The sequence below is a fragment of the Heteronotia binoei genome, chromosome 10 (assembly GCF_032191835.1).
Source record: "Heteronotia binoei isolate CCM8104 ecotype False Entrance Well chromosome 10, APGP_CSIRO_Hbin_v1, whole genome shotgun sequence".
NCBI classification, from domain to species: Eukaryota; Metazoa; Chordata; class Lepidosauria; order Squamata; family Gekkonidae; genus Heteronotia; species Heteronotia binoei.
In genome coordinates, this window is record NC_083232.1 from 77,333,419 (window position 1) to 77,361,109 (window position 27,691).

The following is a 27,691-nucleotide window of genomic DNA, read 5'->3' on the forward strand; positions in this document are numbered from 1 at the left end:
ATTCTTAATAATGTTTCTTCTGGAGAACAGCATTTGCCTATAGTTCCCAGATTTCTCCCCTCAGAAATCTGATGTCTTCCTACAGATATTACGGTTTCCTAGAAACTCCTGAGGTTGTTCAAAGCTTAATCTCTCTCTACTTCTAACCCAAGTTCTTCTCAAAGCAACTTTTATTCAATTGCAGGAATTATTCTTTTCCCTAAGAAGCAATAATAACCCTTCCTAATTGGCTTGATTGGGAGTTTCCAACCTAACTGCCCAGTCAACTCTTGCCAAATCTCTTTCCAGTTATATTGTGTAGCTTTCTTGACTGAGAATCTGAATTCTCCCCCAGAGGAGTTAAAATATAGTAAAAACAAAGGAGTCTCTTTTCTTCTCTCTTGAGAAGGACCTTTTTGACTATCCCCCCTCCCTGACTTCACACCAACTTCAAAGCTCCCTCCTCCCTCAGGAACCAACTCTTTGGCTACTGAGCCAGATGAAAAGACCAAATGCAAAAGACCTCTTTCCCGCCAGAATGGCTGTTTTTATTTCCCTAGCAGCTGATGCTGGCCAATCAGAGAGCATGTAGAGCAACCAATCACATTAGCTCTCCACTCAAGGAGGAATTATCTGTTGAATTACCTGACTCTCTGAGACAAGTAGCATTTTAAAACCTGCTTCCCTAGTGCAGTCTGTCATGCATGACATCACTGGGTTCTGTGTTTTCTCTGCCTTCCAAGGGCAGAGTAGATATTAAGGCCACCAGGAAAGGTCCTAGTAGGCGAATGGCCTAGGGGCTGTCCCACCGCTGCTCTGACCACCTTGCTTGTGGTGGCTCTGCACCAGATGATACTGGCCTTGCTGCAGACTGCCCAAGTGAGAACTGCAGGCCTCACCACCAACAAAATTTGCAGGGTCTGAGCTTTCAAGAGTCAACCCCTGTTGGTCTCTAAGGTGCTACTGGACTCAAATCTATCTCTTGTATTGCAGACTGGTATGGCAACCCTCTGAAATGAAGATCATAAAAATGTAGATTTAATAATCTCATTTTAGTGCAGTTCAGCAGGAGTAGGTATGATGTATGGTCTGAAGAGGGCACAAGATCCCTGAGTTCTTTCCTGATCTTTGTGCAGATGCCCAAATAAACTTGGCAGTGGTTCACTGTGACCTCTTAGTATCTCTGCTGCATTTCCAAGCAGCTTCCGTATATATTTTGTATCTTTTGTTTACAGAAGAGGAGTGAGGTTCCACTTTGAAAAAAGAAATTCCAGCAGAGTCGACTCTTTTCTGGGACAGTTTCTGAATTTTCAAGAGTGGGTTCAATTGCTCTAAAAGTCATGTTTCTTAATGTAAATACATTCCCAAACCAAGGTGATACACGACTCTTTAGAAGCAGCTAATTTCAAATTCAATGCAGTCATTATGGTAACTGATGCTGAAGACGTTGTGTCCTGTTACTGTTGCATCAGAAAAGTTTCTGTACTTTTCCCATAATGGAATGTATTCTATATGAATAATTTGTCCAGCATCCTGTAGGGATACAGTTGGGGAGTGGCTGATGAGCATTTGAGGGAGGGGCTAAAATTGATGGTACCCTGTGCCTATCACACTTTTCTCCCATCCTTTCTCTGAGAAGCTTAGAGCAACATACAGCATTTTCCTTCCATTTTATCCTTATAATTTCTCTGTTGTGTAGATTAAACTGAGAGTTAATGACTGGCTCAAGATAACTCCTAGTTCTAGCCTAAGCGGAGTTACACTCTTCTAAACTTCAGAGACCATAACTCTGCTGAGGATGGCACTGCCATTGTGTGTTATGGCTGTGTGGGAATGGAACTCAAGACTCCCCATTCCTAGTCAAGTGATCTAACCAATACACTATACTGGCATCAGTCGCAGAATCTGAACTCTTTGTAGGAGGTCAGTTTATTTTCTTGGAACTACATACCCTCCTGACATTAATGGTTAGATTTCATAATATGAATGCACCAGTTTGAATGATGTGATATGTAAAAATCAATATTATTTCAAATGAATGCTTGTTTTTGTCACTCATCCCTGATTTTGCGGCCAATACAGAATCTTTTGTGGCACATGTTGCACATCAGGAGAAATTGGTGATCACAAACAGTCTCTTAATTTCACAACTAGCCCCCAAGTGTTCTCTAATCACTCAGTCATGTGGCAGAGAGAAGCCTTGCCATAAAGGCTAAATGACTTTGACATGGCTGAACTCTTCTTCAACTTGAAATAGCCTCAGCAACAAGCCAGAGCAGAAAACTGCGTAAATGTAAATGCCTCTATTCATAATCACAAGTTGGGAGGAGGCAGACAATCTTGATTGAATTTTGTTGGCTCAAAGGAATACTGTCAGTCTGAGTTCATGCCACTAGGAAGTAGTCATCTGTGACCTCGTTGACAACAGTTGCTGCATAATGTACTTACTGCATCTTGCAACTTGATGGAAAATCAATGGAAGGGGTTTTTTTTGTACAAGTCTGCCCTCCCCATGGTCTGGTGAGAATTCTGTAAAATGAGGGGTCCTGCCTCTGAAGCTAGGAAGACAGAACTGTAGCCATTTCATGCAGACACAGATTCTTTCCACAAATCCCTAATTCCCTTCTGCATTACAGCAGGAAATCAAGGTGTCCTTGGTGCTCCATGAAAGAGCTGTCTGTGGGGCCTAGTGGAAGCCAGGGGCAGGGGGGGAGGAAGGAATCATGAAAGAGAATGAGACAGTCCTTAGATCCTATCAGGCAAAGCAGCAGGCTGATCTTTTCTCCTTCCTGAGTGCTATTCATGCAGAACCTCTGCTATGCAGTGTTTTTATCCAGAGCTTCATCTTTTTTTTTTGAAGACTCCTCAGTACCATAAAATATAAGGACTGACTCAGTAAGATGGATTGCTACCTGTTTGCCTTTATGACAAGGGACTTCCAGGATAAAATGAGCTAGGACCCCCCCCCCCCCTAAAGTTTCATGCACTTAGTTTTCTCCACCATATCTTACAAGGTAGACACTTTTTATTTCTACTGAGAGTACCTGCGTTGAAGGATTCTGCACTAAACCTTACATAAATTATGTCCTGTGTGAATGAAAAATGGCAAATTAATCAACACAAACAGAGCTTTAGTATAGCTTTGGATTGCCACAAGGGCAGTGATTTTCAGGGGAGCCAGTTCTGATTTGTCTGCAGGTCATCGAGTGAAAGAGCTACAGTGGCAAATACACGTGAATTGCATGTAGAAGTTAGATTCAGGTGGGCATCCATGTTGGTCTGAAGCAGCAGAACAAAGCTGGTAGTCCAGCAGCACCTTTAAGACCGACAAAGTTTTATTCAAAGTGTAAGCTTTTGTGTGGCAAGCACACTTCCTCAGACATAATGAAATGGAAACAGAATCTTACATGTCTTATGGAGCCCCATGGTGCAGATTGGTAAGCGGCAGTACTGCAGTCCAAGCTCTGCTCACTACCTGAGTTTGATCCTGGTGGAAACTGGGTTCAGGTAGCTGGCTCAAGGTTGACTCAGCCTTCCCTCTTTCTGAGGTTGGTAAGATGAGTAGCCAGCTTGCTGGGGGTAAAGTGTAGATGACCGGGGAAGGCAATGGCAAACCACTCCATAAAAATCTGTCAAGAAAACGTCATGATGTGACGTCACCCCATGGGTCAGTAACAACTCAGAGATTGCCCAGGGGACCACCTTTATCTTTTTTACCAATGTTGTTTCTCTCCCCTCCCCCAACAGTTGAACCATAACAGGTGACAGCCATATAACTAAGTTTATTATTCTTTTAATCTGTTTAAAACATCTTAATTATTCTGTTTGCTAATTTACTCCCCACTTTCTATATGTAAGGTAGGTAAGATTCTGTTTCCATTGCATTATGCCTGAGGAAGTGTGCTTGGCATGCAAAAGCTCACACTTTGAGTAAAACTTCGTTGGTCTTAAAGGTGCCACTGGACTCCAACTTCGCTCTGTTGCTTCAGACCAACATGGCTGCCCACCTGGATCTAACTTCTATATGCAATTCATGTACATTCGCCACTGCAGCCCTTTCACTTGATGGCCTGCAGACAAATCAGGAGAACTGGCTCCACTGAAAATCATTGTGCTTGTGGCAATCCAAAGTGATACTAAAGCTCTGTTTGTGGAGATAAATATGTCAGGATTGGAGATTGATGTGTCCTTTGATGGCTAGTCTGTCATAACTGTAAAGAGTAATAAATTGAGAGTCTGTTGTCATGCTCCATTGGTCTCCTCTCAAGCATGGCTTAAACTAACAACATCCTTATCTTAGAAGTGTTTTTGACTTTGCTGTTTTTCACAGTGGCGGTTTTTAAATAATTCTATTTCACAGTTCTGTTCAGTACCAAGCCAGAAAAAAGTGTGCTGTGGGAGATGCCAGGTAGCTAGCTGGGCTTGGTGGGTGCCAGATGGCTTTTTCTGCTTTAATGGTATGGGGAAGAAAAGCAAGAGGCAGTGGGTGGTGGACAGGTGGTAGTTTTCAACAGCAAAGGCTGCAAGGATGGGGAGCAAAGGTAGAGTTTGGGTCAGAAATAAGATCTGCTAGACCATGGACAGCGCCAAGTCAGAAGACAAGTTGTTCTGATGAGTTCAATGGATGCCATTATATCTTGAGGCAGGCTGAGTGTTCCAGGTTCTGCTTTTAATGGGGAATGTACAGAGCTTAAAAAAGGCATGGAGCCTTGCACTCTTAATGTGCACAGTAACTTGTCTGTCTCCCCCCCCCCCCCACAATTTTCCAAATAATAGTTTGGTCTTGGGCAGCTAGAGAAATTATTTCTCTGCAGACTCGTGCTGCAAGCTTAGATGCTTAGAGCTGCTGGTTTAGAGCAGGGGTAGCCAACGGTAGCTCTCCAGATGTTGTTTGCTTACAACTCCCATCAGCCCCAGCCAGCATGGCCAATGGCTGGGGCTGATGGAAGTTGTAGGCAAAAAAATCTGGAGAGCTACTGTTGCCCCCCCCCCCCCCCCCCGGTTTAAAGGATCCAGGTTCCGTAGCTGGTCTTTTGCAGGAGGCTTAGAGAAACAACAGCATACTATTTTTTATTTATTTAACAATGTTTATGTTCTGTCCTCTCATCTTAAAATAATCACCCTTCATGAAAATAGAAACCTAGCATGGTGGAAAGAAAGGTTCCCACCTCCTCTCTTTGCTTGCTGTGCTGATTTTCTGTTTGCAGGGTAGTTTTAACTAAGGGAAACTCTAGTTTCTTGCATATGCTGCGCAACATGAGAATTATGAGAATTAATGCTCCCCCCTCCTTTTTTTGTTCAAGATCCAGGGCTGTTGTTACACTGGACGTGTCTATTTTCCTGCCAGCATCCATTGACATCACAGCACCTCAGTGCCACGATGGCTTGCAAGAGGTGAACTGCCTCAACGTCACCGCCTGCTTTCGCTTCAATGGCAAGAATGTTCCAGGAACTATAGGTAAATTACAACCTTGACATTCCTTATCCTTACTATTTTGTAATTCCAGTGTATATTTACAGGGCTTTTTTGTAGAAAAAGCCCAGCAGGAACTCATTTGCATATTAGGCCACACCCCCAACACCAAGCCAGCTGGAACTGTGTTCCTGTGCATTCCTGCTCAAAAAAACCTCTGTATATTTACTTCATTTATACCCTGTGAAGTAGGTTAGGAGTGTGACTGTCCCAAGGGCACCCAACAGGCTTCTATGACCAAGTGGACATTCAGCCCTGGGCCTCCCAGATTCTAGTATGACACACTAACCACTGTACCTGCACTGAAAAGTGTTTTGTAAAATGTTTTATTACTATTTTGATGGTTGTACATAGTTTTATATTGTTATGTTATATTTTAGCTTGGTGTTGTGTTGTACTGTTATTGATGAGTTGTTGTTGTTGTTGTTGATTGGCCTAGAGCCGCAATAAACTGACTGACTGACTTTTATGCTGCTTTTGGTTCTCACACATTTTCTAATGCTTCTGCTCTGTGTCCTGGAGTAAGGCTGAGATTTGCAGGTCTGGCAGAGGCCACTGATTCTTTAGTAAGTGCAACAAAACCTGAATCCAGGCTCCCTTTTTTGTGGCCTTGCATTTGAGTCACAGGGAAACACAAGAGTTATAATGCCATGTCAAAGAATCAGAGTGTTTTATCTTGCAGCAAGCTTATTTTATTGGTTTCCTGTAAAGTTTGAAAGAAATGAGGAAGTAGACGTTTTCTTGAGGTATACTTAAGCCTGGCAAACTGCTTAATAGCTATGAATAATAAAGCGTAATAATCCTTATGTATAGCACATACATTACTTATTTGTACAATAACCCTGCAGAGAAGGCCAGTTCTGTCACCACCAGAATGCATCTCTGGGTCTGAGGTTTTGCAAACATTGGCATGCCTAGGGCTGTCCACCCAGCAAATTTAGGGTGAAGATAAAATGGGAAAGGATAAGTTCCTGATTCACAGTCCAGTCTCTCAGGGTACACCAGCTCTCTGTTGCTCCCTTAGCTGGGATGGTCCTGGATAAGACTTCTAGTTGTTTGCCATAGCTTTCCTAAAAAGCCCTCAAATGGCCACTGTTACAAAGAGCCTTTTCTACCAGATCAGTGATTAAAAAATGTTGAGAAAGGTGAAAACTGAAGGGGTGCTGCCTTTTGTTCAGGATCCAGATAGCTTTGTGAATCTAAAAGCTATCTGAGAGCAGTGCTGTTGTTCAGTACTTCTTAATGTATTGTGTTAATGAAGTGTTCATTTTAATTTATTGCTCATCAGCATGACTCCTTTTTTAAACTGCTCTGATAAATCTAAAGCCTAGCTCTTTACATGTAGCTCTGGCTGTAAGGACTGCCGGTAGTTTTAGTAGTTATTTATGTCTCTTTGTTTAGTTCTGCAGCGTATTTTGAAAAGTACACTACAAATTCCTTACACTTTATGGAAACATGATAATAGCTTGAGTCTTAAGCAGTCTGTATCACAGCTGAGGTGTGCATATTTGAGTTTCCAGGCAAACAGTACTATGTGGTTATGGAATGAGAAGAAAATAAGAAAATGATATTGGATTTATATCCCAGCCGCCACTCTGAATCTCAGAGTGGTTCACAATCTCCTTTATTTTTCTCCCCCACAACAGACACCCTGTGAGGTGGGTGGGGCTGAAAGAGCTCTCACAGAAGCTGCCCTTTCAAGGACAATTCTTGTGAGAGCTATGGCTGACCCAAGGCCATTCCAGCAGGTGCAAGTGGAGGAGTGGGGAATCAAACACGGTTCTCTCAGATAGGAGTCAGCACACATAACCACTATACCAAACTGGCTGCTCATCATCTGACCTCTTGGTGCTGAGGGAGTGAGTTATTTGACTCCTAACATCACCATGTAACAGATGAAATAGGTGATACGAGATTACAAAATACGGGGGTAAGCTGGACTCTAATGGAAACCAAACCTTTGTTTTGTAGTTGAATAAAAGGCAGACCTGGGTGTGTGCCCATAAATTAACAACTGTTCCTTCCCTCTTGATTCTGATTGGACAGTTGAAGCAAATAAAAGAAATCAGTAATGTGTCAATTTGTTTTAATTGCTCATCAGAGAGAAAGAAGAAGAAGTTATTGGATTTATATCCCACCCTCCACTCTGAATCTCAGAGTGGCTCACAATCTCCTTTATCTTCCTCCCCCACAACAGACACCTGTGAGGTGGGTGGGGCTGAGAGGGCTCTCACAGCAGCTGCCCTTTCAAGGACAACCTCTGCCAGAGCTATGGCTGACCCAAGGCCATTCCAGCAGGTGCAAGTGGAGGAGTGGGGAATCAAACTCGGTTCTCCCAGATAAGAGTCTGCATACTTAACCACTACACCAAACAGGTAGGAAGAAATCTGCTCCTCCTGCCTCAAAAGTGAGATGGTTATTATCCAGCCAGATAGCAACCATACTGCTCAATAAAGCTTCTGATATTAGCTTTAGCAATATGGCTGGAAAACTCATCTTGGTTATTACTATTTAGTACAGTTTTAGCTCACCCTTTCTCTAAGGAGCCCAGAGGGGCATTCATTTTTGTCCCCTCTTCTGTCTTACTACTTCAACCCTGTAATGTAATGTAGATTGAGAGATAATGATTGGTCCATGGTTAGCCACCCAATGAGCTTCCTGGCTGAGTGGGTCACCCACCCAATGAGTTTCCTGGGTCTTCCAGGTTTTTTGCCCAGCACTCAAACCACTATTGTGCAGGGCTGGATCTAGGGGGGTGCTTGCCCCAGGCGCTGACGGAGGGGGGAGTCGAATTGGGTATGGAGTCCATTGTATTCTATGGGACCATAAGACAGTATGGCCCAAAAGGGGGTGTCATTTTTTAATGTTGCCCTCCTTCCCTCAAAAAACATGTAGATTCGGTCATGCTATTGTGTACTAGCTCTGAGAATGCATGTTGGCCTAGTACACTGTCTCCAGCAGCAGCCAGACAGATTCTTCCTGGCAAGGACTTCAGCATTCAAGGAGTATGAGTTGGACAGAACTCTCCCCTTGTTCCCTGTGCCCAGAATCTGGTAATCAGATTTGTAATGCTTTTGTATGTAATAATAATCCCAGTCTTCGCTCTCATGCCTAATAGCTAGTGATAGACCCGTGTTTTAACTTTGTTATTCAGCCCTGGGCTGATCTTTTAAGTGTTTTTCTTGGGAATGCGCAACAGGGCCTTTCAGACATATTTCTTTTAGAGTCCCCTAAAGGTTTTCAACCACCATCTGAGCAGTGATAATATTTATTACAATGGGAAAGGTGTGGGCAGTGAATTTCCATAAATATTTGCAGATCATTCGTGCACTTAATTCTCAGTTTGTACAATGCGCCAGGAGGCTGGCTTGTGCAGGTAATTAGTTTTATGTGTGTGGTCCATGGTTTGTGACCAGTGCGTGGTCCAAGCAGTGAGCCGTCTGTGAACGGGTGTGTCTGCATTAGTTTGCTTCTCTGGCTGTGTGAGAAGATTGCTTGTGTGTTTAGCTCTGTGGCTCGAAGTATCCTATGAGATGACAGTTCATTCCATGGTGAAATTATGAGCAGAAACTCGTTTCTCTCAGTTGGCCGATATGAGTCAGCTGGTAAATTATGGTATGGTGACATTTGCAAGGTTTTAAAAAACTTATTCCTAATATTTCAATTTTCCACTCATTGACATCATTGATTGCGGCTGCCAAAAAGCAAAGTGGAGAAAGATGTGAAATGTGCTGTTCAAGATGCTCTGGTTCTAAATGTCATCTGCTGCTCAGAGAAAGCATAGTCATGGCTGGACGGGTGTTGTGGTTTACAGACTGTTCTCTGGTATTTCCGAGGGTCAGTGTACATGTTATGGGGATCATTTGGAATTATTATATGAGATGATAATTGTCATGTTGCGTATAGCAGTTCACTGTGGAGGCTGGAAAGACGTTCCCCCTGTTTGTGGACTAAATGCATGTTGTGGTATGGAGAAAATAGTCCTCTCTGCTCTGCACACGAACACTTCGGCACTTGGTGACAACTACTGTCAGGCGATGGAGATTCAAGGCGGTATTCATTGAGACAATGTAATACTTTATTGGAAACTCATAGCTAGAAACAAAAGTTGAGACTAATACCTGGGAATGGGTGTCTCTTAGTCTTATGGAATCTACATCAAAGCGATATCTAAACAAAGACACTATTCTCAAAACAACAGGGAGTGAAGGTGCAAACTTTCACACGAGAGCTTCTGCTTATCTCTTTGCCTCTGGGAAGATGCTGGCCAGTGGTGGTATCTATTAACGGTCACATTCCTTTGCTCCTTTTACAACCTAAACAAAGTTAACACTTCAAATGTCCCCCCTTTGATATGCATGCTAGCTACAATATAACAGAAGGCTGTGGGTTAGTATGGAGAGTCCATTTGGTTAGTATTCTATAATTTCAGTATGATAAAGTTACAGAGCCTGACATACTGTCCCCCCCCCTAAGCTTGCGCTCGGGGTTTGTCTGGGCGCAGTAGGTAAAATCTTTTTAGAAGAAGAGGTGCCCTTAGATCGGTTGACTTAACCCACTCGTCGCATGAGGGGGAAAAATATTTCTATCGGACTAAACAATGCAAGATTCCCCGCTTGAGCTTGGCATCCAGTATTTCTTGCACTTCATGATGACTCTGACCCCTCACTTGAATAGGGGTGGGTGTTGTAGGGCGTGGATGCCAAGACGTAGCTCCAGGATCTTTTTTCAGAAGACTGCAATGGAAAACAGGGTGAATTTTACTAAACATTTTAGGTAGCTCTAATTCAACAGTCACTGCATTTATTATTCTCTTTATTTTGAAAGGTCCCAAATATTTGTACGCTAGCTTCCTGGATGACTGTGGCAAAGGTAGATTCTTAGTTGAGAGAAACACAGTATCCCCCACTTTGCATTCGGGCGAGTGTTTTTTGTCTAATTGTGCCTTGTAATCCTTTTTGGCTGCTTCCAGGTTTTCTTGAATTAGTTCCCACCCTTTGGCTAGCGATTCCCACCATTGCTGACATGATGTGGGGGAACTGGTGTTGTTGGTGACTGGTAAATTGGGGAAGGGTTTCCCTTCGTATCCATTCACAATCTGAAAGGGAGTGGTTTTTGTCGAGCTATGCAGGCTATTGTTGTAGCCATATTCGGCAAATGGCAATAGCTCCACCCAATTGTCTTGTTGGTAATTAATAAAGCACCTGAGATACTGTTTGAGAAGAGAGTTCACACGTTACGTCTGTCCGTCCGTTTGCGGGTGGTAGGCGGAACTCAGTCCCTGCTCAATCCCTGTTAATTTACAAAACTCCCGCTAGAAGTTGGCAATGAACTGTGGGCCGCGGTCACTAATGACCTTGTCTGGGAATGAGTGTAGTTTCACAACGTGTTGGAAAAATAGCCGTGCTAGTTTCTTAGCAGTGGGGAGTTGCTTGCACGGGATGAAGTGGGCTTGTTTTGAGAACGTGTCAACCATCACTAGGATCACTGTCCGTCCCTGTGACACAGGTAGTTCTACTATAAAGTCCATCAACACCACCGACCAAGGTCGTTCTGCTGTGGGGGTGGGACGAAGTAAACCGGGTGTTTTCCCTCCCCTCCTTTTGACCATTATGCCAGTTGGACAAGACGTCACAAATTCTGAAATATTCTTTTTCATTTGGGGCCACCAGAACTGTCTGCTCACCAGATGTAGTGTTTTTACATAGCCGAAATGCCCGGCTAATTTGCTGCTATGGCAGTGCTGTAGTACTTCTTGGCGGGGGATTTTGGGGACGTACAATTTCCCTTCCCGATACCAAAATCCCCCTTCTCCCTTTATTAGCCCTTCCGGCCACTCCTCCCCTTCTTGTTCTGCTTCTGTGATTAGTTTATTCCCCCCCCCCACGGCTCTGGTTTCCCGGTCTTTTTCCCTGACCGAGTGGTCACACCCCCTGCGACATTGGAAGGCGGGATGAGAGAGTCTATGGTCTCCTCCCTCTGGCTTTCATGTTGCGGCAGCCGAGAGAGGGCATCGGCTAAGAAGTTTTTCGAGCCTGGTATGTGCCGTAACGTGAAATCAAATTTGACGAAAAACCCCGCCCACCTAATCTGTTTGGCAGTTAGTTTTCGGCGCGCGGTAAGCGCCTCTAGGTTTTTGTGATCTGTCCATATTTCAAATGGTACCCTCGCCCCTTCCAGCCAGGACCGCCATGTCTTTAAGGCGAATGTTACTGCGAATGCTTCTTTGTCCCAGACTGACCAGTTACGTTGCTCATTGGAAAATGTTTTAGATATATATGTGCAAGGTTTTAATCTGCCTTCCTGGTCCTTTTGCATCAGTATTGCTCCGACGGCTACATCGGAGGCGTCACATTTCACCACGAAGGGTTTCAGTTGATTGGGGTGCGCTAAGATTGGCTCACTGGTAAACAGTTGTTTTAATTTTTCAAACGCTTTCTGACATTTGGGGGACCATACTAGCTTTGAACTTGGTTTTTTCGCCTCGGGTCCCCGCACCTTAGTCTTTAGCAAGTCGGTGAGCAGTAACATCACTTTAGCAAACCCCTCTATGAACCTCCGGTAAAAATTTGCGAATCCGATGAAAGATTGGAGCTGTATACGTGTTCTCGGGGGTTCCCAGTCCAAACCCGCTTGGATTTTTACTGGGTCCATGGCTAAGCCTTTTCCCGACACCCTGAAACCCAAGTAGTCTAGTTCCTTCTGGTGAAATTCACATTTTGACAACTTAGCATAGAGTTTGTGCTCTAGTAGGGGTTGAGCACTTTCCTCACCAACTTTATGTGGGAGGGCAGATCTTTTGAATAGATAATGATGTCATCTAGGTACACCACCACCCCTTTGTACAGGTATTCTCTCAGTACTTCGTTAATGAAATTCATAAACACTCCCGGGGCCCCCTGTAGCCCAAACGGCATCACTAAGTACTCGAATTGTTCCAAGGGGGTGTTGAACGCTGTCTTCCATTTGTCTCCTTCCTTAATTCTGACTCGGAAGTAAGCGTCTCTCAGATCTAGTTTCGTAAAGATGCACCCCTCTGATAGTGTGCTCAACAAGTCTTTGATCAGGGGGATGAGGTAGGCGTTTGACATGGATATGGCATTTATCCCACGAAAATCTGTGCAAAGTCTAAGCCCCCCATCCTTCTTCTTTCTGAATAGTACTGGGGCCGCGTGCGGTGCCGTGGCTGGCCGGATGAACCCCCAGTTTAAGTTTTTGTCCAAGAACTTCCTCAATTCAGCTTTCTTTGCCCATCCCATTGAATACAGTTTCGCTTTAGGTAACTCCTGCCCCGGGATGAGCTCAATAGCACAATCTGTGCTTCTGTGGGGGGGAAGTTCGTCCGCCTCCTTTTCGCTAAACACTTTACGTAAGTCTCGATACTCTTGTGGAATGGACCGTATTTCTTCTATGGTTAAGCATAGTCTCTCATTCTGAGGGGGAGGCGAGGGGCCCCATTTTACCGACCAGTGGTGATGGGTGCATTTTTTGCTGTCAAAGTCTATGGTTTGCTCGGCCCACTGGATATTTGGTTGATGCCTCGCCAGCCACCCTACCCCCACTACTATGTCGAAGGATGAGGAGGGAGCAATTACAAATACTTCCATGTCCCAGTGCTCTTTGATCCCTACTGGGAAGAATTGGGTTTCTTCTACGCACTGTTCCCCCCTCATTACTGTCCCATCCATCTGCTCGAATTGTAGCGGGTGGGGTAGGAGTGTCCTGGCTAACCCTAGTGCTTCGACTAACCTCGGGGTGATGATCTCTCTAGTACACCCTGAGTCGATTAGCGCCCGGGTGTGCATAAAACGCTTGGAATTGGGATTTAATAAAGTCAAGGGGACTAAAAATAGTTTTCCGGATATTCTCACCTTCAGTGGTGCCAGTGTGGCGTTGACCTGCCTTTCAGCACCGCTTAGGGCAGGTCGTGCTCGTTTCCCGATGGCCCCGTCTCGTCTCCCGACTCGTCCCTGGTAAAATCCTCGTCAAGCACCGCCAACAGTGCGGTGTTGCCCCGACGGGGCTCCTTTGGTCTCCCCAGTGTCTTCTTCGCCTTGGGACCCGCTGTCTTCGGTGCGGGGGGGGGGGCTTGAGGTTTCTCAGGGCATTCCCCGACCAGGTGCCCCGGGTCGCCACACCGATAGAATCTGCGGGTGGCGGATCCCTTTGTGGAGCTGCTCGGGGGGGGGGGTAGGTTTTTTGGGCTCAGTCTTTGCCCCTGACCGAGCCTCACGTCCCCCTCTGCTCCCCTCTTGCTGTCGCTGTAGGGCCACCAGATCCATGTTGGTTTCTACTTTGCCTGCTAGTTGCACCCACCCCACCAGCGTGTTTGGCCGTGCCTAGTGGAGGGCCCGATCCAGGAGGGCGGATTTGAGGCTGCTCTGGTAGGCTTCGATCTTCATCACTTCGTTCCATCCTCTCACCCGGGCACAGTGGGTCTGGAATTCCGCCGTGTACTCTCTCACTGAGCGGGTTCCTTGCTTCAGGTCTTTCAGTGCGTGGAGGGTCCGAGCCTCTCGGAGGGGATCCTCGTACTGGCGCAGTATGGCTTGTAAGAAGGCATGCACACTCCCCAGCTCCGGGCCTCTGGATTCGTATAAACTCATGTACCATCTTCGGGCCGCTCCTGTGAGTTTCGATCCTAGTTAATCCACCCGGCTTGGTTCATCGGGGAAGGAGTTCCCCCAGTAGTGCATATAGCTGGTCGCCTGGATGGTGAAGTATTCTACTTCTTCTGGGTCCCCATCGAACTTGAGATCGCGTTCACGGGGTTTTCCTGTTTCTCGAGGTGCTGGACCTCCCGGAGGTGGTACCGGTGGTGCCGGGGCTCCTCCACTGCCGCCTCCACTCGGATTCGGTGGTGGTGGTGGCGCGGGCGGCCCCGATCCTCGAGGTTGCCTGCTCCATCTCCCAAAGGGACTGCATGCGGTCAATCTGCCTCCCTACTTCCTGGGCAATTGCCTGGGTGTTGCCCTGGATCTCACTTTGGAGGTCCCTCGCCAGCCCCTTCATCTGGGTTTTAATCTTCCCCAAGATTTTTTCTTCCAAGCGGGTGGCTTCATCTTCTTTGCCAGGACCCCCGGCCCCGTCATCCTCTGAGTCGGGCAGGCTCACATGGGACGCGTCGACTTCTTCCCCTGGCTCTCCCGTCGCGGGCCTGGTGAGGAGGGTCTTCATTGAGACAATGTAATACTTTATTGGAAACTCATAGCTAGAAACAAAAGTTGAGACTAATACCTGGGAATGGGTGTCTCTTAGTCTTATGGAATCTATATCAAAGCAATATCTAAACAAAGACACTATTCTCAAAACAACAGGGAGTGAAGGTGCAAACTTTCATACGAGAGCTTCTGCTTATCTCTTTGCCTCTGGGAAGATGCTGGCCAGCGGTGGTATCTATTAATGGTCACATTCCTTTGCTCCCTTTACAACCTAAACAAAGTTAACACTTAATAATAATAATAATATTTTATTTTTATATCCCGCCCTCCCCGCCAGGCGGGCTCAGGGCGGCTAACAGACATGGGAGTCCCATGATTCACATTAAACAGTATAACAGACATGGGAGTCCCATGATTCACATGAAACATAACAGTTTAAATATCAATTACAAATAAATTAATTAAAATAGATAAAACATATAAAAATAGGTGCTAAAATGATGTAATCCTGATGTACATAAGATGGCTAAGCGTCTGTTTGTTAGTTAATCAGGTTCTGTCTCAAATGCCAACTGAAAAAGAAATGTTTTGCAAGCCCTGCGGAATTGGTTCAGGTCCCGCAGGGCTTGCACCATCTCTGGAAGGTCGTTCCACCAACGGGGGGCTATCACCGAGAAGGCCTGCTCCCTAGTGGCCTTCAACCTAACTTCTCTTGGCCCAGGGATTGTTAATAAATTCTGGGAACCAGACCTCAGTGCTCTCCGGGGTACATATGGGGAGAGGCGGTCCTTTAGGTAGGCAGGTCCTCGACCATATAGGGCTTTAAAGGTAATAACCAGCACCTTATAGCGAACACGGTAGACAACCGGCAGCCAATGCAGATTGCGCAGCCCAGGCCGTGCAGGCTCCCACCGTGGTAGTCCCTCCAACAGCCTGGCCGCCGCGTTCTGGACTATCTGGAGTCTCCGTGTTCGGTACAAGGGCAGCCCCATGTAGAGGGCATTGCAGTAGTCTAACCTCGAAGTGACCGTTGCGTGGATCACAGTTGCTAGGTCGACGCGCTCCAGGAAGGGAGCCAACTGCCTCGCCCTCTTAAGATGGAAGAAGGCGGATCTAGCAGTGGCGGCTACCTGGGCCTCCATTGATAGGGAGGACTCCAGTAGCACTCCCAAGCTCTTGACTTTGCGCACCGGTACCAGTGGCGCACCGTCAAAGGCCGGTAAAGTAGTCTCCCCTCCCGGTCCGCCGCGGCCCACGCAAAGGACCTCGGTCTTCGCCGGATTCAACTTCAGCCCGCTCAGCCTGAGCCAGTCAGCCACGGCTTGTAGTGCCCGGTCCAAATTTGCTGGGACATCACCAGCCCGGTCGCCCATCAATAGATAGAGCTGGGTGTCATCTGCATATTGATGGCAGCCCAGCCCATACCTCCGTGCAATCTGGGCAAGGGGGCGCATAAAGATGTTAAACAGCATCGGGGAGAGGACTGCTCCCTGAGGCACTCCACAATGAAGTGGGTACCTCTGAGACAGTTCCCCCCCAATTGCCACCCTTTGTCCCCGACCCTCAAGAAAGGAGGAGAGCCACTGTAAGGCTAGCCCCCGAATTCCTGCGTTGGCGAGGCGGCGGGTCAGCAGCCAGTGGTCGACCATATCGAACGCCGCCGATAGGTCTAACAACAGCAATACTGCCGAGCCGCCTCGATCCAGTTGTCGTCGGAGGTCATCCATGAGGGCGACCAGGACTGTTTCTGTCCCATGGCCCGGGTGGAAGCCGGACTGGCATGGGTCTAGGACGGAAGCGTCCTCCAGAAATTCCTGTAACTGCACCGCCACGGCCCTCTCAATAATTTTGCCTAAAAAGGGCAAGTTTGAGACCGGCCGGTAGTGTGCCAATTCGGTCCCGCCTTTGATATGCATGCTAGCTACAATATAACAAAAGGCTGTGGGTTAGTATGGAGAGTCCATTTGGTTAGTATTCTATAATTTCAGTATGATAAAGTTACAGAGCCTGACAACTACCAACTACAAAGTGACTTCTGTGAGGTGACTGCAGTGCAGGACTGTGTAATTTGTGGCCCGCAGAACTGAATGTGGCTGAGTAGCTGTGTATTGGAGCTTGCCAAATCTCGATGTCTGCACTGTTCTTTTCCAATCCAGCCAGACAGCAATAATAAATGGCTTATTGAGCCTATGTTGAACCACCATACATAACTAGTGGACTGAATTCAACTGCACAGGTCACTGGTTGTGCTGTGTTGTGGCCCCTCAGTGAATACAAGGTTTTTCATCTTCATTTTTAAGTCATATTATTCTTTAGAGATCACTTACATAAGAACATAAGAGAAGCCATGTTGGATCAGGCCAATGGCCCATCCAGTCCAACACTCTGTATCACACAGTGGCCAATACACACACACACACACACACAGTGCTAATAGCCTCTGATGGACCTCTGCTCCATATTTTTATCCAATCCCTTCTTGAAGCTGGCTATGCTTGTAGCCACCACCTCCTGTGGCAGTGAATTCACTTACACCCCTTCCTTGTGACACAGAGTTATTTATCTGCACTCACAACTTCTTGTTACATGTATAATTTCATTCCACTGCCTACTCCAAATACTCCACCCCTCAATTATTTTCTTACTGTTACTTTTTTTAAAAAAAACACATGCTCTACTGATTCTGTTTGCTTAGAAGTTCAAGGCAGCCATTTTATCTGCTTCTGACAACTATATTTTGCATGTTCCTTAATTACTATATATTGTTCCTTAATTTGATTACTTGTGGTTTGGTGCTAGTAGTACAAGTTCTCATGTATGTGCCTTCAGATCCAATTAGTGAGGGCCAAAATATACAACATGTGTGGCATGAATTAGAACACAGGTGCCTGACCCAACTCGGTCTGAGTCAGGATTAGTGTAACTCACCTTGGTGTTTCTGTGTGGCTCCAAACCCTTAGAGGTGCGGGGAGAATGGCTTCAACATCCCACCTGCTGGCAAATTTCTGCTGGCAAAAGCATTTGAATCCAGCATGGAGCAACACAATCCTTTTAGATAGAGTTACACCAGTCCTACATGCGACAACAAATCAGGTTGGGCATGTGTGTCTGGATTCATGTTATGCATACTGTGCATTTTGGCCCTGCATTGATAGCAAAAAAAACTAGAAGCTTCAGGGTCTAAGATATGTCTGATATGGCCTTTTTACTGTATTATCTATTTGGAGAGCCCCGAAGTCAAACATGAACTCTTGTTAAATAAAGCTGTTATTTCCCATTTCAGTTTTCTCATACCAAACTGGTCTGAGTGTATTTGATGCTTGACCTCCTAAAGGCTCTCAGTCTGGTTTTACTATTATTAAAGTTGATTGCCTAATAATTATTTCAACTTTCTACCCTTAAGAGTATATTTCATTTAGTTTGGATAAAATCAAGGGAAAACAAACAAAAAAAGTGCTGTGATACAGTAGATTTAGATGCAATAATGTAATATGCAGCCTAATTATATAAAAAGCCCTGTGGGAACCAGCTGTTACCGTCACGTATACAACATGCTGTTCAAATCCTTTTATTTGATGTTATCTGTGCTTTCCGCATCTACATCAGCATTCTTATCTTAAACGGAAGTGCCAGTAAGGTGCCAGATATTATACTGCCAAATCCAATTTTCCTGACTGTTTATCTTTAAATGAGGCATTCTCTGTGGATTGCTGGAAAATCTCTGTTCATGTAAAAGGGGAGCGTCACTGAAGTAAATGGAGGGTGTTTGATAGCAGTGCTTTTGCATCTATGGAACTTCATATTGAAGGGACTGATTCTCCAAACTCTAGATAGCTTCTGATTGTGTTTGACTGGATCTGTACCTTTCATTTTGACCTGAGACCCCAAATAATTCACATAACATTCAGCTTTCAATTAAAACATAAAATATTGCTGGATATGGAATGCCACTGGATCCTGAAGTGCTTTTGTTAGGTTTTTGTGAAGAGCGGTGTTGAGAAGAATGATATAGAAATAGTTACAACTAAGGGTGGCCAAGGAATGTGAAAATGGTGATTTGTATCATTGCCCAGTTAGGTGATTTGGTTCATTTTTTTTAAAATTTCCCAAACGATTCAGGATTCCTTGGTTAATTAAGTTTGGGAAGGTGTAGAACATCCCTAGAGTGGACTAGAAATGCCAAACATGTGGCAGTTTTTTTTAGCAGTCTCTCCTCTACCTGCTTTCCAAGTTTGGTGAGAATTAGACTTCAGGGAACTGCACTATAGCCCCCCAGTGCAGATGCCTCCCATCTAGTCAGTTTCACTGGGCCTGGGGAGAGTGGAGCTGTCAGTTCTAGTCAGTTTCACTGGTAACTGACTAGAAGCACCAAGGGCTGGGAATCATGCTATGCCAGGGGTGTCAAACATGTGGCCCGAGGGCCAGATCAGCCCCCAGACTACTGTTATCAGTCCCGCAAGCAACTCACTCTCATTTGCTTCCTTCTCTCTCTCTTGCTTTCTTCTGCATCGCAGCTTGCTTTGACAGGTTTGCTCAATCACACAGGAGCTACAGAGCAAACCTCTATTTTCTACATTGGCTGACCAGCACATCAATCATCTTATGTACAAAAGCTCACGATGTTCAGGCATTTCATATTTTCCTCTGGGTGTTAGGCTTAAAGCATTGACCATGAGATTTCCGTAATGAATGTCAATAAATCAAAAGTAGGTTCACAACTTACAGACACACACCTGAACAACCTGGCATTACATTTATGACACACATGGCCTGGCCTGACAAGGTCTCATTTATATCAGATCTAGCCCTCAGAACAAATGAGTTTGACACCCCTGTGCTAGGCTGTGTGCAAAAATAAACCCAAACCCAAACCAAACGACATGCCAAGAAAAAAGGCAGGCTCGTTTCAGGTGTGATGGGATTAGACAATCCAGTTTGTGCTCAGGTGTGATGGAATTAGACAAACCATGAATCGACCATTTTTAGCATGAATCACGATTCATGGTTTGGTTTGTGGCCATCCTTAGTCACAGCTTTACTGTTGGAAATCAAAGGCTCTACTGTTAGTGGTGGAACAATATAAAAAAATTGGGTAGCGGCATTTTTTAAATGCAATGGCTTGTTATTGAAAAGAGAGAAGGTTTTTTTATCAACTAGACTTTCTGGAACTTGGAGTTTGTTTACAGAAAGCTGGAATACGAATTTCAGTGATTGTCTAAGTCATGATTGTGAACATGAATCCAATAGCACCTTAGAGACCAGCAAGACTTTCAAGGTATAACCTTTCAAGAGTCAAAGTTCCCTTTCTTAGACAAGTTCTGTCCGTATGTATTTTCTTTGTTAATATAAGCTAATAAAAAAGAAAGCAGTAAGTGGATCTGTGAGAAGAGATGCGGGCAGTGAGAGATGAACCAACAGGAAAAAAAAATTGTAAAATACTAAACTCAAAACCAAAACAAAGCAAACCAAAATATAAACAGACAGAACTAAACAGACCACCCTCTTCTGACAAATGTCACACATCAGAGGCAGAGAAGTAAAAGAGACAAGTCTGGACATAACCAGGAACAGGTGTGTTGAAATGATTGTTAGCACACTGTATTTATGGAAGTCAAGAGGTTTCATATACATATATTCCCTGTAGGAGGATGAGAGAACTTTCTCTGTAATGCCCTGCATAGTTTGTGAGCTGCCAAGCCAGCTTCTACCTCCTGCTTTGACCTACCAAACGTTTGACAGGATGCCTATTTTTGGTAGCCTTCATAGCCAAGCAACAGAACTAGGACCTGCCTGGGACCTCCAACAGCCATGTAAGTGACCCCACGCACATTCTAATTGTGTGGTTAGGAAGACTTATCAAAAAACAGGACTCTACCTTTGGGTGGAGAGGCTATCTAAAAATACACCCAATAAGTAAGTAGCAGCTCCTGACTTGTACAGGCTTACTCTAGAATGTTGAACGGCACCTTTTAATTAGCATGATATTTTGGGTTGCTAATGATGGTGGAAGAAGAGGGGAGGAAAAAACAGTCTACAACTAACATGATGGCCCCCAAATAAGTGAGGGTTTCCTTGAAAGTGGTGTTTATTTTTTTTAAATAGAATTGAACTATAACCTGACAGCAGATGTGGTGAAGAAAGAAAAGATCCATCCGATCCGGGTTTACTTTGTGTCTTCTGGAGAAGCAATGGGGCAGGTCACGGAGACATTGCAGCTGTCGTATATGCAAGAAAGGTGCAAGTCCTGCTTAGCGTATGTGAAGGTGAGTCCAGTACTTCTTCCCTATCCTTTTTTTTGTATGACTTCATCTTACTAGCTGTTGATTTAAAATAGTTGGCATATAGTTATTTGGCAATGATGGACTTGGAATATATTTTTGTCACTGAAGTGTCTGAGTTGACATCTTGCTGAAAATGCTGGGAAGAAAGACCTTCCCTGCAACTATCCTTTTCTTTTTAGGAGCTATGGGGAGGAATAGTCATAACACTCTTATTTTGAGGAAAGAGTCTTGGTCCTCCTGCAATGATAGCTGTAATAGCGGGGAAAGATGTTTAGCTTCCTTGTGACCAGTAAGTAACAATGTGTGTGTTCCATGGGTTGTCTGGAAATAGCCCTAACTGGCAGCGTGGTTGTAATTCATTTGGATTTTTGTGAGACAGGGATCTGGTTTGTTACTCCAGCAAGGAACATTGCCAAGGATTCAGCTCTGAGGAGGGCTGCATTCCCCTGACAGAATCCATCCATTTATGTTATCAGTGTTCTTTTTCTCAAGGTTTGGGCAGAGACCACCAAGGAGATGCTTGTGACCTAATATGATTCTTCCTGTTGGGATGACTGTTGTAGACAACTAGGGGAATGTAAAAAGATGGGTAGTTCTTTGTTATGTTTCTTTAGAAAAATAGATCCCTATTGCCATTAATATTTATCATTGTATCTTTATCAGAACCGCTCATGATATATACTCACTTCATGGAACTGTCATAGCAAAACATCTTTTATGTTGTTGCTTGTGAGGGTATTTTATGTCCTTGTTAGGAAAGCTCTGTGGACCTCATTATTATGAATACATCCTTGAAAAACAAATAATGTTTAAACATTAGGTCATAACCTATTCCTAGATAATTCTTCAAGTATTATGTGTTTCAAGGAGATGAACCATGGGCTTACTGGTTTATTAGGAATTCCAGTTGCTTACGTAGAAGGGGGGGGAAAGCAAAAGTATGTTTTGTTAATTAACTAAAACTTTGAGATAACTGGGAAGCCACATGAGATTATTAGTGACTCATATGAAATACAGAGGACTGTCTTCTTGTTTTTCTGCCCCAGCTAAAAAAAATGTCAGGAATGTTCATGCTTGTACAGGGGGTGGGTGGGTGCAGAATGATAGTAGCCTTTACTCTAGTGGGAGATGGTGAGTGATCATTTGACCATTTGAAGAGAGCTGGATTAAGGGTGAGGGGGAATCAAGGTTGCTTAGCATATATCAGACTTCCTGTAAGGAGGTTAGGGAGGCAAACAATTTCTGAATATGTTTTACTCATTTAGCTGCCCTCAGAACATGTTCTACAGCAGACCAGTATCGGTACCCTCTGAAACTATCCTCAGATATTGATGGGTTTGTTTCTGTTCTGCTCATTACAAAATATGGCCCTTATTTAAAAAAAAAAATTGGTTGACAAGTGCAATAGGAGTTTGAATTAGTAGATTTATAACCAGTTAGAAATAGTAGTTAGTAAAAAGCCTACCCTTGCCTTTCTTCAGTTAATGTGCACCATTCATGTTCTGTGCTGGACAGTTCCTTGTGCATCTGAATTATCATTGGCAAAGAAGAAACTAGCAAAGCACCACTAGCTAACTGTGCAATCTCGAACAGAGTTACACCCTTTTAAACCTATAAGTTTAGAAAAATGTAGTTCTGTTTAGGGTTGCGCTGTGATCCCACCAATTTTTCACATTGCTTCTCTACAGTTTCTTCAATAAAAACTAGACGTCTGAGTATTCTGAACTCCTAGTTAAAGCCAGATGTTAAAGATAGGGTGAGCAATATTAAAAATGTAGTACATAGTTTCAAAATACTCCATGTTTCATTTTTTAAGTATACAACCTGGTACCATAATAAATTCTGACTAAGCAGGATGTTGTTAAACGAAATGGCCCATGTATGTTTTATAACGTAACATCCTATAATTTTTATTAAATCGGTACTTTTCCTGGTTCTTTAATGGGATTTTGCAATCTGCAGTGGGGCTCCCAGACCATGGTCTTTCTAATATTTCTGCTTTTGGGTGGCTGTTCCTGCCTTTAAAGTAATAGGGCTTTTGCAAATAACTGTGATCATGAACTTTCCATTTCCTAATGTTTGTATTATCTGGGTGTGCCACTGCTTGATATTTTAAAAGGGATATTCTCTCTGTCTCTGTGTTTATTTTTTGTGTTTGAGGCTACCAAACATCAGCTCCAATTTGGGGGCGAGAAATTAGGGTCAGTTTTTTAGAAAATGCAGACTGAGCCAAATTGCTGGTCTTGTTTTTCTCCTTCCTGGGAACATCTGCTCATGTTGATTTCTCTATTTATGATTGACGTTAGCACTATAATAATGTGAAGAAATGCCTCTTCCTGTACTGTCCAGCCTGCCAGTTAAGGTCCTCTTCCTGAGTCCTGCTCTGTGTCCCACCTGCAGAAGTTAGCCAACAGCAACCACTGAAAGGACATGATCAGTGGTGACCCTTCCCCCACTCCCTTGCCTTGGGCATTCCTTCCTCTTTGAGGCTTGGCTCGTGAGTCTCAAGGCCTTTGGTGCCCACAAATCTCTTATCTAGGAATAGGTTACAACCTGATGTTTAGAACAAAGTTGGAGTCTAGTAGCACCTTTAAGACCAACATAGTTTTATTGAGAATGCAAACTTTTGTGTACTAAAAGCACTCTTCATCAGACAGTAAAATGGGGTTCAGTTAGCAGTACTACATGTAGCTTGTGGGTAGTGGTTAAGCGTGCAAAATAGTATAAAGTTAGAATCCAGTGGCAAGATAGTGAAATTAACAAACTGAAAGAATAACAGTTTGGTCTGGTAGTGTAAGTTGTGTAGGAAAACAGTGAAAGGCAATAAACTTGTCAGAATTGGAGAATGATGGTGAGAATGGCAGTAAATGTTAATTGTGTAATTCTGACAAGTTTATTGCCTTTTGCTGTTTTCCAAGGCAACTTATTCAGAGTAAACTGTTATTCTTTCAATTTGTTAATTTCACTATCTTGCCACTGGATTCTAACTTCATACTATTTTGCATGCTTAACCACTGCTCACAAGCTATATGTAGCACTGCTAACTGTACCCCATTTCATTGTATGATGAAGTGTGCTTTAAGCACACAAAAGTTTACATTCTCAATAAAACTTGGTTGGTCTTAAAGGTGCAACTAGACTCCAACTTTGTTCTATTGCTTCAGACCAACACGGCTGCCCACCTGGATCAACCCAATGTTTAAACATGGTTTGTTTTCCAAGGATGTATTCTTAATAATGAGGTCCACAGAGCTTTCCTAACAAGGAGACCAAAACATTTCTCTTTACCCAGGCTTCCAACTGAAGAGTTCCATCATTTTAAGCCTTTTTTATGTTATGCCTGAGGGCTGTATAACGGATATAATTTTAAGTTGCTGAATAGATGTTGTTTATGCCCCTGGTGGGTTCTTGGCTTGTTTTAATATTGGTAATTTTATTGGAGTTGTGCTTAAGGTTTTAATTGCATTTTGTTTTAACCTTGTGAGCTGCCTCAAATAGGCCTCTAGGAAGATGGTGTATAAGCTTTCTAATAAACAAATAACACAATTAACAAAATCAGGATTGCTCCCTTTGTATGGCATGCTAGTACCTTGATTATTCCCATGCTTAAGAATTTCTGTGGCTTATATTTGCTGCCTGAACTGGAGTTCCTGGTTCTAAACACACACAACATTTGGTTGGCAGGAGGGTGCACGCTGCACAGACCAGGTTGTGAGATTTCCCCTAGGATCCTTGTGTCCTGTGTGCCTTGTGAGCTACAATAAACTGCCTTTGCTTAGAACTCCTTTCAAGTGTGGTAGAGACTTGCATTGTATGCGACTGGCTTGAATTTGAAGCAGTAAAGCTGCTGGGTTTGCCAGGCCTGGTATGAATGTGAGACACCTGAGTTTCTGTTCATCCCTAGTTAATGTTCTGCTTGCTACACCTCAGTTGCCACTTGCTACAGCCAAGGAAGTTAGGGCCAGTAGGATGGACCACACTCTCTCCAGGTCTAAAAGTACAGTGGAGAACTTACTATAGTTTCAGGAACTGGGAGGAAGGAGAGCCTCTAATATGTAGTATTTATGTGTCTGTGAGTGATTTCTTATATTCTGACTGCTTGAGTCCAGACTGAAAGCGGAAAACACACATGAAGGTCTTCCACATCACCTAATACCTGATCCTTTTAACTGGAGATACTGGGGTGCTTGCGTAGCAGAGGTTCTTCCACTGAACCACAACCTCTTCCATTAAATTCTTATACTGAACACCCATAAAGCTGCCTTATACTGAAGCAGATCATTGGTCCATCAAAGTCAGCATTGTCCATGCAGACAGAGCAGCAGCTGTTCAGAATCTCAGGCTGAGGCCCTTCACCTCACCTGAGCCTTAATTGGAGATGCTAAGGATTGACGTGGGGATGTCCTGCATGCCCAGCAGATGCTCTGCCATTGAGTCACAGCCCCTCCAAAGGTGCTAGCACCAAAGGAGATGGTTGCATCCGACCAACTGTTTAATCCATTTGACACAATTCATTGCATTAAATGTCACTGTAGTAACCAGACCTCATTTTGGGGGGGAGCTCACAGGAACAGAGCTTCAGAACCTCTAAATTTTACTGTGCTTTCTTTCTTACCCTCCTCCCCCAAATAATTGCTTCTGGGCTCCATTGTTCAAACCTCCTGTGAGAATTTTGCTGAACTCTAAGATTTGACAAACTTTCTAATATTTTTCCTCACAAAAAAATGGGAAAACAAAACATAATCAAGCTGTCAGATGGAAATCTTCATCATGCCTCATAGGAGAAAATAATTTAAAAAGTATGATGGGAGTAAGGTTTTATGATAATTATAATTCAAGAAACATTTTAATGTAGATGCTGAGCTGATATAATTTAGTACACCTTCTGGTGATGTCAGGGGTGTGTGGTATATTCAAATGAGTTATGCAAATGAGTTGCACTAATGAGCTCAGGCACCTCTTTTTCTATGAAATGACCCTTGGTAGTTAGTGAGGGAGAAAGATGGATAGAGCATTAACTTTTTCTACTGTTGAGTGTTCCTGCCCCAGCCTCTTCTATCCATAGCAGTCAGCAGTTGTACATAGAAGCCATTTGGGGGAAGGGACTGCTCAGCTCTGAGTCCAGACTGAAAATGGAGGAAATGGCATATTGGTCATACCTTCATGGTAGCTTTGGTCTTTCTCCTTTTCCAGCCGTCACAAGGCTAGCTTGGTAGTGATGATAAACCTCATATGATGACCTCTGCAGCTTTCTTTCCGGTTGATGGCCAGCCAGCTGAGCTATTCATTGTTGTCAATCATTGCTTGTCAGAGCTCCAAGCCAGACTCTCAAAACATACAGCTTCCACTGACTGCAATTAAATTGGACACCGCTTTTTATGTTGTAGAGATACTCTTATCTCCTCAGTTTGGCATGATGTCTTAAACAGTCCCATGATGCCTTTCGTATTCACCCTTCATTGATTCTACATGTGGTTCTCCGATGCCTAATAGAGATGATAAACCAAACCTGCCAACAAACCTTAAACCAAAGTATTTGAACTGGGTGGCCTAAGCTAGATGTCTGAGAGAGCCTGTGATTCCTTTCTGACAGCGTTTAAGAAATGCTGAAGCATGACTTAATTTCTTACTGCTGGGATGAGGAGAGACTTCCACGACTCTGCTGCTCATCTGCACTGCCCCATTTCCTGTGAGAGGGGATGCTGGTGTGGGGCTCTTTCTGCATGGTCTGGAGTTTCTTCTGATACCCAGGTGGTATTGAGAGCAGCTGAGCTGCATTAGCTTAATGCTTGACGGGAGTCTGCATTGTTTTGCGAAGTGATAGGGAAGATTTTATATATGCATTGGATGCAAATGTGAGTACTCCATTGACTGTCTTTCACAGCATCCATCAAGTATATCTGCCTGTTATAGTGTTTCAATAATATATGTACCCAAACTGTCTTATCCTTTTTTTGGGGGGGGGGGGGGAGCAGCATTGTTTTAGTATAATTGTATTGCACTGTAGTGGTAGCAACAGTTAGAGAGAGAGAGAGGCTTGCCCAGGCATCAGAATGGGGCAGCTATGCTGTTAGCGTCTGTGTGCGCACATGCATGGTTATACTGTATGTATCTGTAGTTTTGTTATATACAATTTGGGCATCTTTATGGAAAAGGAGCTTATATGTGCTAGATGAAAATTTATGTGAAATTACTTACATCAGAGTAGATCCATATGCACCCTTGCTCTTTAATCCAGTGCTATGCTGTTCAGATTTCACTAAAAGGTGTGCAGCTTTAGGGGCTTAACTTCCTTAGAAATCTGATCTTCTGGGGCAAGGCTGAACTGCTGGTGATGCGGGGAACTTTGTAATGGAGGAGTTTTGTTATTGTGTGTTTCACTAACTGAGCTGATTCTGAATTCAGCCCGCATCCTTCCAGAGTTTGGGTGTGGGTCAAAATGGGCCAAGTTGTAGCCTACCCGCCATTATCCCTTCTCCCACTCTGTATTCCATACTTACTACAGGGTGATGGGTAGGTAGCAGGAAGGAAGCAGTCACAGGCCTCAGAGTTATGGCCTGTATGCAGTTATAATTTGCAGCAATTACATTTTCTGTGTTTCCTGGCAAACCTAGATTCAGCTGTGCATTTACATAGATAGAACATGTGTGGAAAATCCCTTGCTTCCTATAGCATAAAGATCCATACCCTTAGTGGTGGGTGGAGGCAACTCTGGTGGGTGGAAACGCCCTGGAAGGGTAAGAACTGGATACAATTTTGTATCATACACAGCAGCAGACTGTTCAAGGTACACATGT

The 27,691-nt window shown here is 44.1% G+C and overlaps 1 protein-coding gene across 1 annotated transcript in view; it reads left to right on the forward strand.

Annotated features, from left to right (window-relative positions):
* The window catches only part of ITGA9 (integrin subunit alpha 9), a 297,444-nt gene that overhangs the window by 75,840 nt on the left and 193,913 nt on the right, over window positions 1–27,691 (forward strand). The window contains exons 14-15 of the mRNA XM_060247617.1: window positions 5,283–5,437; window positions 20,716–20,876. Coding sequence (XP_060103600.1) covers window positions 5,283–5,437; window positions 20,716–20,876 — 316 coding nt within the window. The remainder of the gene's footprint in view (window positions 1–5,282; window positions 5,438–20,715; window positions 20,877–27,691) is intronic.